The sequence below is a fragment of the Xenopus laevis genome, chromosome 1S (genome assembly GCF_017654675.1).
Source record: "Xenopus laevis strain J_2021 chromosome 1S, Xenopus_laevis_v10.1, whole genome shotgun sequence".
Classification (NCBI taxonomy): domain Eukaryota; kingdom Metazoa; phylum Chordata; class Amphibia; order Anura; family Pipidae; genus Xenopus; species Xenopus laevis.
Genome location: NC_054372.1, coordinates 104,967,035 through 104,981,349, shown reverse-complemented (window position 1 = coordinate 104,981,349; position 14,315 = coordinate 104,967,035). Strand labels below are relative to the sequence as shown.

General features: G+C 37.2%; 1 protein-coding gene across 9 annotated transcripts in view; it reads left to right on the top strand.

Annotated features, from left to right (window-relative positions):
* The window catches only part of eps15l1.S (epidermal growth factor receptor pathway substrate 15-like 1 S homeolog), a 98,834-nt gene that overhangs the window by 47,984 nt on the left and 36,535 nt on the right, over positions 1 to 14,315 (top strand). For 7 of the 9 annotated variants that reach the window (XM_018239819.2, XM_018239818.2, XM_041574592.1 and 4 more), the window contains 2 exons: positions 526 to 608; positions 10,774 to 10,909. In XM_018239819.2, the coding sequence (XP_018095308.1) occupies positions 526 to 608; positions 10,774 to 10,909 (219 nt within the window). 9 annotated transcript variants of the gene reach the window in all.

Below are 14,315 nucleotides of genomic sequence, written 5' to 3'. Positions count from 1 at the left end.
TCAAAGTCTTACCAGTCAGATTAGTTAAAGAACAGATCAGCAATGTTCTGCCCCTGACAGCAATCGTACGATATCTATGTCCAACCAAAGCTAGTCACAGTCTCCCACTGAAAATCGTACGATCTGCAATACACGCAGAGATATTATCAGCAGCCGACAGAAATTTTCTAACCTGTCCGATCGACCAAACGACGATCTCCGCCGGATCTCCGCCGGACGAAAAATGTCGGGACTCTCCACACACGGTTCAAAAATCGTACGAATCCTCGATTCGTACGATCAGATCTTTGCGTCTATGGCCAGCTTAAGGCATAGAGGAGGGGCAGACAATATATGATTGACAGCTGAGATTTTTTAAATGCGTTTATAACAGGTATGAATGTTTTAATAAAAAAATATGGGTTTAATTTGAAAAGGACTTTTATTATGCAGCTTTTTATGTCTGGGTAACAGGTCCTCTTTAATAGGTACTATAATTGCTTTAGATATATATCAAATTAATCAATTTTGCCATTTTAATTTCAGATCCATTTGGGACTCTGGACCCATTTGGGAGCAGCACATTCAGCAGCAATGAAAGTTTTGCAGATTTTAGTCACATGTCCAAGGTAATTTTAAGGTTGTTCCTGCATTCTTTAACACTAGGAGCATTTTTGAAATTTGAGGAACAAAAACCACAATCATCGAAAAAAAATTGTGACAAAAAAAACTAGCACATTTAAAAGAAAACTCAGACCGCGTAGCCATGACAAAAAAGTTGCACGCATATGAGAGTGACATTTTTCATTTATTTTTAATCAGGCTTAATATCTTGACTGTTAATAAACTGAAGAAAAAAAAATGAAATTAAGAAAATAGTTACTTGAAATCATCAGACACAATTCCCATTGATTTCTATAGAAACTTGCCAGCTTTCACTTGATTGAGTTTTTTCATCAAAATGTTTGTTTTTCTTCGAATAAATCAAGATTGAGTTTTCCAGAAATATTCTTGACTATAGTAATGATTGTGAAATTGTGGAAAAACACAATCTCGAATATTGATAAATCTGCCAATAGATGTCAGTGTAAGCAAAGTGAGTTTAATGACACCCACACAAACTGAAACCCCCAGCTTGCTGTTATCTTTTCTACCACTTCAAAGGCACGTGTGAAGGGTGAGATAAACAGACGTGTGGTTTTATCCTGTGTTGACTTACTACACACATTTGAAAAATGCATTTTCTTACTGCATCTTATTTAGAAAAGTTTAAATGTGTATCATGCCTTAAATAAAAACACTTCTCTATAGATTTAGGGCAGAGACACACGGGCAGATTTGGGGAGATTAGTCGCCCGGCGACAAATCTCTTCTTCAACGCAACTAATCTCCCCAAACTGCCTCCCCGCTGGCTAAAATACAAATCGCCAGTGAGATGACACTACGTGTGATTAATTTTTCCGAAGTTTCCTCTTGAGGGACCTTCAGACGACTTCGGGAAATGAATCGTACCAAGTGCCATCCCGCTGGTGATTTGTATTTGCCCTAAAGAAGAGGAGATTTGTCGCCAGGCAACTATTCTCCCTGAATCTGCCTTTGTGCCCTGACCCTTATGCAGTTTTAAGTGTACATAAATTCCTTTTATTTGTTGAATAGACCAGAGAATGTCTCCTGAATTGCTTCTACTAGGATACGATTTCATTAATCTATCATCGTTTTGTCTGTTAACATATAGTATAAACTTACAGCTTCTTCTGTTTTATGTATTTTGTTTTTTTTTTAACAGAACACTCCTTTGTTTTAGTACATATGTACTATAAATTATTTCAGTCCTTAAGTCCGAATTTTACAGGCATGCCAAGCGCGGCAAGGCTATGTAACAAATAAGTATTCCTAGTTAGTTTTTGCTTTGTTTAGTACCCTTGGTATTATGCATACTTCTACTACAAAGCATGCAGAAATACATGCATTATAAAGCAATACTCCAAAGCAGTGACAAACCTCGACTTGTTATCACTGCGTGCAAAACAGGATTGATTCTTAGATGAAATCTTATTGTGAAGGAAACAACAGCCCTCCATCATAATATCTCTTGCACATCAAAGGGAATGTTACACTAGCTGCAAAACTACAAAGAAGTACCTTGAAAATCTTATCACTTTGCTTGCAAAACAAGCTGTATGCTGTAACGGTAGCAAAAGTACTTATTGGGCTTAATTTAAAATCATAACTTTCAGGATTTAGCACATTTTTTGTTAGAAAGTTATGAGGACATTTTAGTGTGTTTATGTATACATATCTGTACATATATATTGTATTATTGCCCCACCCTGCTAGATAACATTTTCTTGATAAACATTTAATTATATAAATGAAATGTTTATAATGCCACAGCTTTAGCAAATTCTATGGCACTTGCTGCAATCATATCAGTATTTATTTCTGATATCACTAGATGTATATTTTATGTATGTATATTTTTATTTGTAAAGTGCTCCTTGAGGGCAAAGCACTGTACAACAAAACAATAAATTAGTAGTAACAAACAAGGGGTCATTGGAATAAAAAGTAACAATAAGTGCATTATTAGAAATACAATTCACATAAATATAAAATATAATTACAATGCAGATTAAGTGCTCAGTGTCAAGGAAACAAAAGGCTAGAGGACCCTACCCCGTAGGGCTTACAGTCTATGGGAGGGTAACATACAGACACAATTCGGAGGGGTATTAAGGTGCTGTGGGTTACTAGATCACAAATTCCTGCTATTTGAACACATTCATATTTTACCACCTTGGGTGTAATAGCATGGGAATACACCTACAGTTCCACATTGTTGGAGTTTTATGTATTAGGACATCCACTAGTCTGCTTCATGTGGTTTTAATTTGTGATATATTTTCAATACTACTAATATCAGTTATACTTTCGTTAACTTGCTTAGGTTTCATATGCTGCTGCAGGGCTTCAGTGCAAATATGACACAAGTACATTCCACAGGTAGCCAAACGTGTACTTTTCCTTTTTCGTGTTAGTATCCACAGCTATCTTTCAAAATTCAGCATTTGCCAATGTGTTTTATTTCCTTGCAAACTACTGTATGTATAGTCAAACTTGTACACAGCTTAGTAGCTTTCTCATCACTGGTAGCATAACCACACTTGCATTGCATTGCTGATTGCAGTGATAAATGTGATAGGACATGTTTCGAGTGCCCTGAAATGTTGTGTGAAGCCTTTCAGGAAGCAGGGTTGATTTTGAGAAAACGATAGCCACGGCATACAGGCTTTTTTCATAGTCACATTTTCTCTCTGCTAGCACAATTGGAACTGGCTTAAATTTATAACGAATAGAAAAATGAATCTGTAATGTGAGGACAAAGCAGGGTAGGAAGGCTACAACCAGAGGACAGAACCAGGCAGAGACAAGTTTCTTTATAAATTCACTAGAGGTTGCCACCCACTAACCCCCCCCCCCCCTCCACCACTGACTGATTGCTTATCTGCTACTAGGTGCATAGTGCAGTGCTACCACCTGCTTCCATTTTCCCAGGCATTCTCTGTGCCATCCTGGGTATATACCCAGTACAGAACTTCCTTTCTATTTCTTTCAGTAATTTTTCATTGTACATGTGATCTGATTCAGGAAGTGCATGGTGACGGTGGCTGATCTGCTACCTGGTGCACAGCTGCCACCTGCTTCCATTTTCCTTGGCATTCTCTGCTCAATCCTGGGCATATACCAGTACAGAACTTCTTTTCCAATATTTTCATTGTACATGTGATCAGATTCAGGAAGGGCATGGGTTGAACTTTGTGGCTGTGTGCTCTGTTGTAAAGTACCCTGGGCCAGTGCATTTTTTTAAAGGAGAGACGTGTTGGCCTTGGGAAGCAGGTAAGAGATTTAAATCATTGGAGGCTGTCTAACAAATTGGCACCCTACTAATTTATTTATCTTTTAATGCCAGATCTCCCATTGATTTAGGATGAAGAATACTGAATCTGTTATATAATACGCAATAGGCTACAAAGGAGGGAAGCTACAAATAAACAGCTGTAAAGCTCCACGTTTTGTGACCACAGTCCATTTTACACCTTCTATGCTTATGTTGTGTGGCCAAGTGCATGCCTCTTACTTGCACATTATTAAGTTGACACAATAAATAGCACTTCTGTGCACACGGCACAATGATCCCTGTGTTTAAGGCTTAAAGCAGTAATGTGTTCCTGAGAACTGCACTACACCTTACAGCATGTGCCATTCAACTAACTGATGATTAAATTCCACAGATCCCACAAACCAACATATTGGTAGGAAAGTTTGTGAGGTACCAGTGCTCTGAGGCTCAGTATGTAGTCTGCGTGATCTGTCAAAGCTGCATCCAGAGAGATTAATAATAGAACATTGGTTTGGGAATGACAATTCTAAAACGGCTGATTTGCTTTATGCTATTTGTTTGCATGTGCCTAGTTTAAGAGGCACATGTTAACTCAAAATGTGAGTTTAGATTTTAATGAATAAAAACTCACCCACGTTCTATTCATTCCTATGGGAATTTTAGAAGCATATTTATCAATGAGTGAAAGTTAGAACTCACCATTTATTGAATACGTTTCCAAAAATCCCATAGGAATGAATAGAGAAGATCCATGACCATATAAAAGCATTAGGCTGAAAGCTGAGTGTTTTTATAACGTTCATGGAACTCCAAGGTTACTTCTAATATCCTTAATTACCGACAAGGGGTACTTTTTTCCAAGTAGAAGGATTGTTTCCAGCGCACTACCTATGCTTTATGGAGTATGCTTCTATCCTTTTGGAGGTGTACCGCACACCTTACATATATTCTCTTGTATTAGAAAGGAGAGCACTCAAACAAGCAGATTACTGCTAAAGTGTAATTTATTTTAGACAAGCTGACACAACATGTTTCGGCCCAAACTGGTGCCATTTCTCAAGTCTGAAACATGTTGTGTCAGCAAGTCTAAAATAAATCACACTTTAGCAGTAATCTGCTTGTTTGAGTGCTCTCCTTTCTACTAGCTCCGTTAATAATTGATGACATCACTAAGAGCCGTTTATAAGGATAAAGATATAATTTACAGCATATTTATGGCTTTTGTGTATTATATATATATATATATATATATATATATATATATATATATATATATATATATATATATATATATATATAAAATATATAGTATTTTGGAATGCTGTTTAACGTTCAGAATCCCTGGATTATACATATGTGTAATTGATATTTATTATATATATATATTGCAAGTTTTAATTCCAAAATACAAATGATTTCTGTTGATTTAACTGTAAACTTATGGTGGAGAAGGAAATAGAATGAACGTAGTACTGGCAGTTTAAAACGTATAGTAATAAAACATTGTTTTTTTGAGTGATGAATAAAAGCATGTGTAGCCACCCCCTTGTTTCTCCCATCAGTTCTTCTCTGCTTTCCAACGTTCAGGTGCTTGAAAAATAAAACCAATACACAGAGGAAACCACTTCACTTTCAGAACCCTCTCTGATGTATGAACAGGTACCAACGGTTACAGGATGCCTATTAAAGACAGTTAAAGCCGTTTCAATGTAGTAAATTTTCAATAACATCAGATACTGGCAAATTTAGAAATAATGGTTAATAAGGTCCATAAAGTGTATGTATGTATGTATGTATGCATGTATGTATATATATAAATATATATATATATATATATATATATATTGCGTGTGTGTGTATATGTATGTATATATATATATATATATATATATATATATATATATATATATATATATATATATAATATATATAGTATATGATCTAATTTCGCACGTAAGGATAATTGCACCATGTTTTCTGAAGCCCTAAAGCTGCGCCTCCTGTATTCAATTTTGAAAGGAGAAATACTATACAGAACCAGCGCTGGCATTTTTAGCCCACTCACTACAGAATCTTTGGGCTATAACCAGTGTTTCAGAGCTTGTTGTGAAGATGTTGTATTTCATTCCCTACACCTATTTCAAACATTAAAACACCGCAAAAACATATTCAGAATTGCCCTTTTGTCTCTGCTAAGAAACTTTGCAGATGACACCAAGTATCTTTCAAGGCCAAACTATGTTTGTCCATTGTGGGCCTACAGTACTATTTCTACCATGGTTCCTTAAAGGGATACTAACACATTTCAATGAAATCCAAAGGAGTGTGTCAGTAATACTAAAAAGTTTGTTATTAAAATGTAGCTATTCAAAAGTCCCCCATAACCACCCCCAGCTGAGGTACTAGCAACACAGCAAAAAGATTGTTTACAGATGTGTTAATCATGCTGGGCTGCAGGCAGCGCAATCCTTCCATAGGCTAGAGAACTGTTTTAATTTGTAATTAGCTGCACCCAGCCCAGTATGAAAAAGTGAAGCTCCCTCAGCTCTCTGTGTATTCCTGAGGAGCAGGTACCTCAGGGACATGTCCGTGTTCCTTTGAAGTTGTAGCCATGTGTAGACTCTACTTAATTTTCCTGTATTTAGTAAATATGTATGCCATATGTCTGCACTTTGAAGGATTTAGCATTATTTGGTCTAATATGCTGCAAGTGATTCTTGTGGTACGAATGACAGGGAAAAACCATCTGATCACTCTTAATACAAAGATATTGATGCAACAAGAAATAAAACCCCTTTCCTAACCCATCATTAGCTAATGAAGTACAGATATGTCATATGGGATACCCAGCTTCCTTTTGCATTGTGGCTCCCATTCCCATGCCTTTATCTTTAAAGGTGTTTGACTATAAAGTAGGAAGCGCCTAAAGGCACTTCCCATCTAGATGGATTTCATTCATTCATTCAATGATCCCTGTTTGCCCATAGTGTGCGTGTATGTGTATATGTATATATATGTGTGTGTATATATACACACACACACACACACACAAAAAGTTTAGTTCCTGAAGACGGCTCCAGCTGTTGAGCTGAAACGTTGATCAAATAAAACCTTTTGTTTTTTCATATAAAGACCTGTTTGGTGCGGTTTTCTTTTTGATTATTACTATTGTTGTCTTTAACCAGCACACAGGCATTGTTTTATGTTTGTCCGTGTACACCATGTCTAAGCTTTTTTATCTATATCTATCTATCTATATATATATATATATATATATATATATATATATATATATATATATATATATATATATATATATAATGTATTTTTTCTCTCTCCAGACATCAAGACATAACAAAATTAGTCTTTCTGCTATGTGAAAGGGTTTGTTTGTTTATGTAGTATTACTTAATTATTAAAATTAAATTAATAAACACGTGTTCTGTAAATTTAGTCTATTCTGCATCTGAAACCTGCCTAAAGGCACATCCTTATAAGAGGGCCTAGTGTTATCCAGAAATACTCCTAGGTTCCTCTCCAAAGATTTCCACATAGACTGCATATTTTTTAACCCTATTTGTGTAACCTTACATTTATCAATACTAAATTGCATCTGCCATTTTAGTGCGATCCGACAAATCGTCATATTATCATGAGGTTAGTGGGCACAGAACGGACGTGTATCTGATTTTTTTTTCGTCTGACTAGAAAATTTTCATTGTTCACAGTGAAATGTATCCATTGTCCAATTGTTTGCAGGGCCAAGCAGACAGACAAGATGGCCATACACTATAAGATCTGCTCAATTTCGCCAAACGAGCGGATCTTTCCACGATATGCCCACCAACGTAAGGCTATATTCCAAATGTTCTGCCCTATCGTATTACTATGAGGAGCAATGGGCTCCAACTGGTCAATTGCCTGAAAAATTAAACCTTCGTGGCCAGATATCGATCGGGAAGACCTGTCGGAAGCCCCCATGCGCGGGCAGATAAGCTGCCAAATTAGTCTAAAGGACCAATATCGGCAGCTTTAATCTGCCCATGTTTGGCCACCAATACCCACAGTTTTCCTAACTTCAACTAGATGATATCTCTTGAAATTGTCATGTAAGTTGATAGGTGAATTGTACATTTGATCTGTAATTTCAAGATAAGCTTGGTCCTACAATAACAAAGATCTTTTAAAATATCTTAACGTTTATGGCCACCTTTAGATGGGATCCCTCTGCAAGGATGACAGTAAATACCTTTTGTTTTCAGAAGGCTTTAAACTGCATGTCTTGCACTGTGAAGAGCTTTTTGGCTCCTCTTAGCCCATCTCGCCCTAACCAGGTCAGTTTCTCTGGAGGCATGTTCCAATATCTTGCACTGATGAGCTCCCCGTAGACTTGACGATTCTTCTTGCCGAATGACCGATTTTATGGAAGCCCGACCAATCATTCGAAATTATCGTGTGGTTAGTGGGATTCGAACGATCGTATATTTTAGGATTTTTTGCCCGACATCTGTCAGGATATTGATCGGCCAGGTCAAAAAATCTTTGTCGGTCCCAGTGCAATCTATCTATGTTTGCAGGGCCAAGCAGGCAGCTCCCCTTTGTTTTCCTGGCAAATTGGTCTTTTTAGTTGATGGTAAATCCGTACGATCGTTCTGAGAAGATCGTGGTCTCACGATCAGGATCTGATCTTTTAAAAATCTCAACATCTATGGCCAGCTTAACAAGATCAAAACAAGTTTCATATATGGCTCTGAACTATTCGGCTGTATCTGTGCTATAAAACCAGAAGTTCTGGATGCATAGTTGGCCACAGGGACATAAAGGAGTGATTTGCATGTCTCTGCCCATAATGCCTTACGTGAGAGTCAAAATCTAATTTTCGGTATTTAGGCAGTGCTTTATGTGTAGCAAGAGACATGTAAATACCTTCTGTTTTCAGAAGGATTTACGCTGCATGTCTTGCATTACGAAGGGCTTTTTTGCTCATTTTAGCCCGTCTCACTCTAACCAGGTTGGTTTCTCTTCCTCTAAGACAAACTGCATGTATTTGTTTGTTCTATATAATTGCTTTCAGTGCCCTCATTAAAGTCATTAAATAAACTTTAAAAGGAGACTCAATGCAGAAACTTGCTGCACGACACTTAAAAAGCTTGTTCGGCTAGAGAATGTACAGTTTACAGATACTTTCTGTAGGAAATTTTCTATCCATGTACGAAAAGCATCACCAAGTCTAAAGGCCCAAGTTTATAAGGCAAACATTTATGCCAAACTGAATCAAAACTGCAAGTAAATCACATCATCTTCAGTCACACTGTCCAATTTATTAAATCATAAAAAGCAAGTGCATTTGTTTGCCATAATATGCCCTTCATATAACCATACTACTTTTCATAGAACTGCATCAACCTGTGGTACTTCCGTAAAAGCACCACTCCGCGATCATCCTCTGTTCCTATCTTCTTGTCATTGGCCCCTGTACAGCTCACATGCTTCTGAGTGTAAAGTGGCCAGTGAAAATCAATATTCTAAAACAATTTGCAATTATTCTTATATATATATAAATATATTTTTTTGAATATGTACTTTTTGCAAGAAGAGTAGTTGAAGGTCTAAATTGAAATGTAAGTAATAAGAATATCAATAAAACTGAACTGACAGTTTGAAGGCAAACTTAACCTTTATAATGTTCTAGAGAGCTTGATTTTTATATTAAATTTTGACATGGGTCTTGACTTATTGTCAGTTTCCCAGCTGTCCCAGTCATGTGACTTGTGCTCTCTTTACTGCTGTACTTCAAGTTGGAAGGATATCACCCCCTCCCTTTCCCACTCAGCAGCCTAACAACAGATTAATGGGAAGGTAACTAGATAGCAGCTCCCTAACACAAGATAACAGCTCCCTGGTAGATCTAAGAACAGCACTCAATAATAAAATCCACTTCCCACTGCAACACATTGTTACATTGAGTAGGAAAACAAAAGCCTGCCAGAAAGCAGTTCCATCCTGAAGTGTTGGCTCTTTCTGAAAGCACATGACCAGGCAAAATGACCTGAGATGGCTGCCTACACACCAATATTACAACTTGCTGATTCAGGGATGAAATTTTATATTGTTAAGTGAATTATTTGCAGTGTAAGCAGTGTAATTTAGAAATAAAAACGGCATCATAAAAAAACATGACAGAATCCCTTTAATCTTTTGGATCTTGGGAGAGTGATTACCCTTGGTACAATACCCAATCACCCTTTGGATTTTGATAAATGTGCATCTTCTTCTTAAATGTCCAGTTATCTAAATGGTTAAAGCGAGTTTCTTTGACTTTACTGGGTGTTACCAGCGTCCTTTTTTTTTCTATTTTATTATATGATCTAGTTGTAAACTCCACTCATTTATACAGTAGGATGCACATTTAGGTATGAATACAGAATCTTCCACAAAAATAAATGCCCCTTTCCCTGGACATAAAGTTCTCATGATGGGACACTGGATAGTGGTTAGGCTGAATAGTTAATAAAGTGCTGGATTTGACTGAACACAAAACTGAATTATTCACATTCCAACAACTTTTTTCTGTTTAGTTGTTTTCAAATATTATACTAGAAGTAAGGAATATTTCCTATTACCTTCTAAAAATTTCCAAAAATGTAAATAATCTGCTTAGCATGGACATGGGAGATTGCCTCCTGTGATTCAGAGCTTTCTGGTTATAGGGTTTCCACTTAAAAGATCCCCCATTCTTGTATAAATTAAAGGTACGCTCATTGTTACAGTTACGCTATGGGCTCTTTCTGCATTCTAATAATAGGGAGAAAATGTCTTTTTTGTAGTCGAAATCTAATCATGTCTGTTAAACTATCTAACATTTTAGTAACTAGTATCCATCTTGTTTTTAGCAGCACCAAGCACCAGATCCTTTTGCTGCTACCTTCCCTGGTACTGGATTTTCTGACGACCCCTTCAAAAGCAAGCATGACACCCCAGCACTGCCTCCTAAGAGGAGTGTACCCCCCAGGCCAAAACCCCCAAGTGGTAAGTTCCCAGAATGTCTTTGTCTTTATTGGCTATTATTGAATATCTTCATTGGCTGATCTTGGAGACCAAATGTAGCCTTTACTGTAACCTGTATAACCTGTTTGTTTGATAGTTGTAGCGTTTTTTAGTTACGATTAATTAGCAGTATCATAATTTGGCTTAATATAGAGCAAGCATCTATTAAGCATCTCTTACATATGACCACCATGCAGTGCCAGATACATGAAGGCTGCTGCCATATCTAGCTTTTTTTAAGTTTCAAAGGCTTACTTTGGTTCTTGGAATCTTGGATAGCTCATTTTTCTCAGCACTGGCAAAACATTTGTTTTGCCTACGTTTTTTTTTTACATGTTGTCTCTTGGCAAATCGCTTCACGAAACACATAGAAAAGGGCTAGACCCAGTACTTACTCTGTGGTATCCTACTGTACCTAGAAAACTGTTAGGCTAGCCATACATGAACAGACTTTAGATGCCACTTCTTTCCCTTCAGACAAAGTCAGCAGCTTATCTGCCCTTCTCCGACCTACTACCTATATGTTTCTGGCCAAAAAATCAGCCAGAAGCATATGGGTCAAGTTTATAAATCTCATTATGGTAAGGGCTGCATCAGCTCCCATTACTTTTTTATGGCCAAACATCTGAATCATACTGATATGGCCCAGCAAATAAGTGACTGTTGGGCAATGATTCTCTTGTTTGTCAACCTCCCTAAACAAGTGGGTATGCATGAGTATGTCTGCTTTTAGTTTAAAGGGATACTGTCATGGGAAAACATGTTTTTTTCAAAAAGTTAATCGTGCTGCTCCAGCAGAATTATGCACTGAAATCCCTTTTTCAAAAGAGCAAAGAGATTATTTTATATTCAATTTTGAAATCTGACATGGGGCTAGACATATTGTCCGTTTCCCAGCTGCCCCCAGTCACAAGATAACAACTCCCTGGTAGATCTGAAAACAACACTCAATAGTAAAAGCCACGTCCCACTGAAGTCCTAAAGTCACATGACTGGGGGCAGTTGGGGAACTGACAATATGTCTAGCCCCATGTCAGATTTCAAAATTGAATATAAAAAAATAATATACAATATTTGAGAATTGGATTTCAGTGCAGAAGTCTACTGGAGCAGCACTATTAAGTGATGCGTTTTGAAAAAAACATGTTTTCCCATGACAGTATCCCTTTTAAACTCCACAGGTAAGTGTTACTGCACCTTAGAAAAACCACTACTGTGTTTTATGGGTTGTCTCTTGCACCTCTAGGTTCCTTTATATGTAATAGATTAAACTTTGCCCACCACCCCTCCTTTTCAATGTAGGGTCTAACATTTCTGTAAATATTTTTTTTATTACAACTATACGTTGCAGAGGAAACCACTTCATTTCAGTGCTCTCTGATCTGTGAAATGGTGGCAGCCAGTTACATCCTTGTTGCTTTCAGGGACATTTTTGGGTAGTACAGAAACACCACCTGTGATTTCTGAGACTCTCTAGTCTTTTTGCAGATAGCAAGAAACTATTTGTCATGTATGCAAGCAGTACATTAGAAGAGTTTTGGGTTAATAACCCTGTTTAAAAAAAAGCAATTACTGGTCAGAGGCATTACTTAAAATGTTATTTCCAGTTTCTGTGTGTTATTAACTGGAATATAATATTTACAGGTTTTAACGTTTAGAAAATTGTTTTGTATGATTTGATTTTTTTAATCAAGGAGAAAAGTACACAGACTACTAGCAAGTTCCATGATAATTCAGAAGGATAATAGAGGCCTTGTCTGCAAGTTTTTTTTCTGGTTTGCAAAATGTATAACTGCTTTCCACTATGGCAAGAATGCATATCTTCATAGTGGTTATTACTGCTGTGTGGTTCTGTTAGTTGCAGCCACACAATTGACCTTGTTTGTGGGAGAAGAGTAGAGTCAGTGGCTTGTGGTGTGGGACAAAAGCAGAAGTGCAAGAATCCCAAAAGTGATTGGAAATCTTTGAAATGTAGGTTTTTGCTCCCTGATTTCTTGTGTTTCTTCTAGTTTTAAACTGCTGATAGCAGTTAACTGACTAGCAGTTTGGTGTGTAAACAACTACTTCAATGCAAGAACAATATTTGTTTCTATTACTCCCCCTCTAAGGCCATAGCTGAGGGGTAGATTTGTCGTCCGCATTCTTGCATTTTTATTTAAATAGCAAGTGGTAAGACCTACGCATGTTTCGTTCTTCATGAGTTGCCCAGCGTTATCTCATGTGGAAATGTTGGGTCAACTTCTTAATGCATAGGTTTTACCACAAGCAATTTCAGGTATTGCTGGAGGAGATTAATTTTCCAGGAGATTTGTCACCTGCAGTTATACATTTTTATCGCGGGAGACAAAGCCACCCTTCAGCCATCACCCTAAGGAAGTGTATACCAAGGGGGCCAAAATGAGAGCGAGAGACAAAAGGCAAGACTAGAAGAGTTAAATACAATTAAAAGTTTCAAACCAAATGTTTTCTCCAGTTCAGCAACAGCGAAGGTCCTCTCAAACCCCCAACATTCTTCTGGAACTTGAGTAGAAGAGTGTTTGTGTAGCCCTGCGTCACATGATCATAACAGACTAGAGCAATAAACCAAAGCAATGCACCACTTAATGGATGTGTTGTGCAACTGCACCAGATACACCAGATAAATGCACTGGGACAAACTATGACAAATAAAACAAAAAATGACTAAACAAATAAAGTATTCATAACAAAATTAAAATAAACATATAAAGAGAACATGGCCAACAGCAAGGATCTGAAATAATCATATGACATGTTTGAAGAGATATTGAACCAGAAATTAAACCTTTTTTACATTTATAATAATATTGGCTTTGCATGCTACTTATAATTTTGCCATAAAATATTTGCACAATGATTTTACATTACCTGTCTTACTCCCCTGTTTCTCTATGAGGGGGCTGCCATATTTGTGCAGCAGGAGTCCATTAGCATTAGAAACATTAACTGACAGGCTGAGATGGGACAGTCAGGTTGGCCAGACAGTCATGTTTAGCAACTTCAGCTAACAATTTGCTTACTAAAAACTACTTTTAAAATATGAATGTACATTAAAAGTTACATATAGGTCACGTTGATTGTTTTTTTTTTGCTAAGAGGTCTGTTTTTGTGTCAGTATCACTTTAAGTAAGGAGTAACAAAACCTATAGAAACCAAAGTTGTCTTACCAAAACTGACATAATAAGACTGTCAGAGAGCGTAAAGGTGGCCATAGATGCAAAGATCCGCTCGTTTGGCCACATCGCAAAACGATCTGATTATGATGTGCCGTGGGCTCCGGCTGGATCGGTCGGGTCAAAATCAAACCTGGCCGACCGATCTCCGCCAGACGAAAGATGTCGGCACACGCCACACACGATCCGAAAATCAT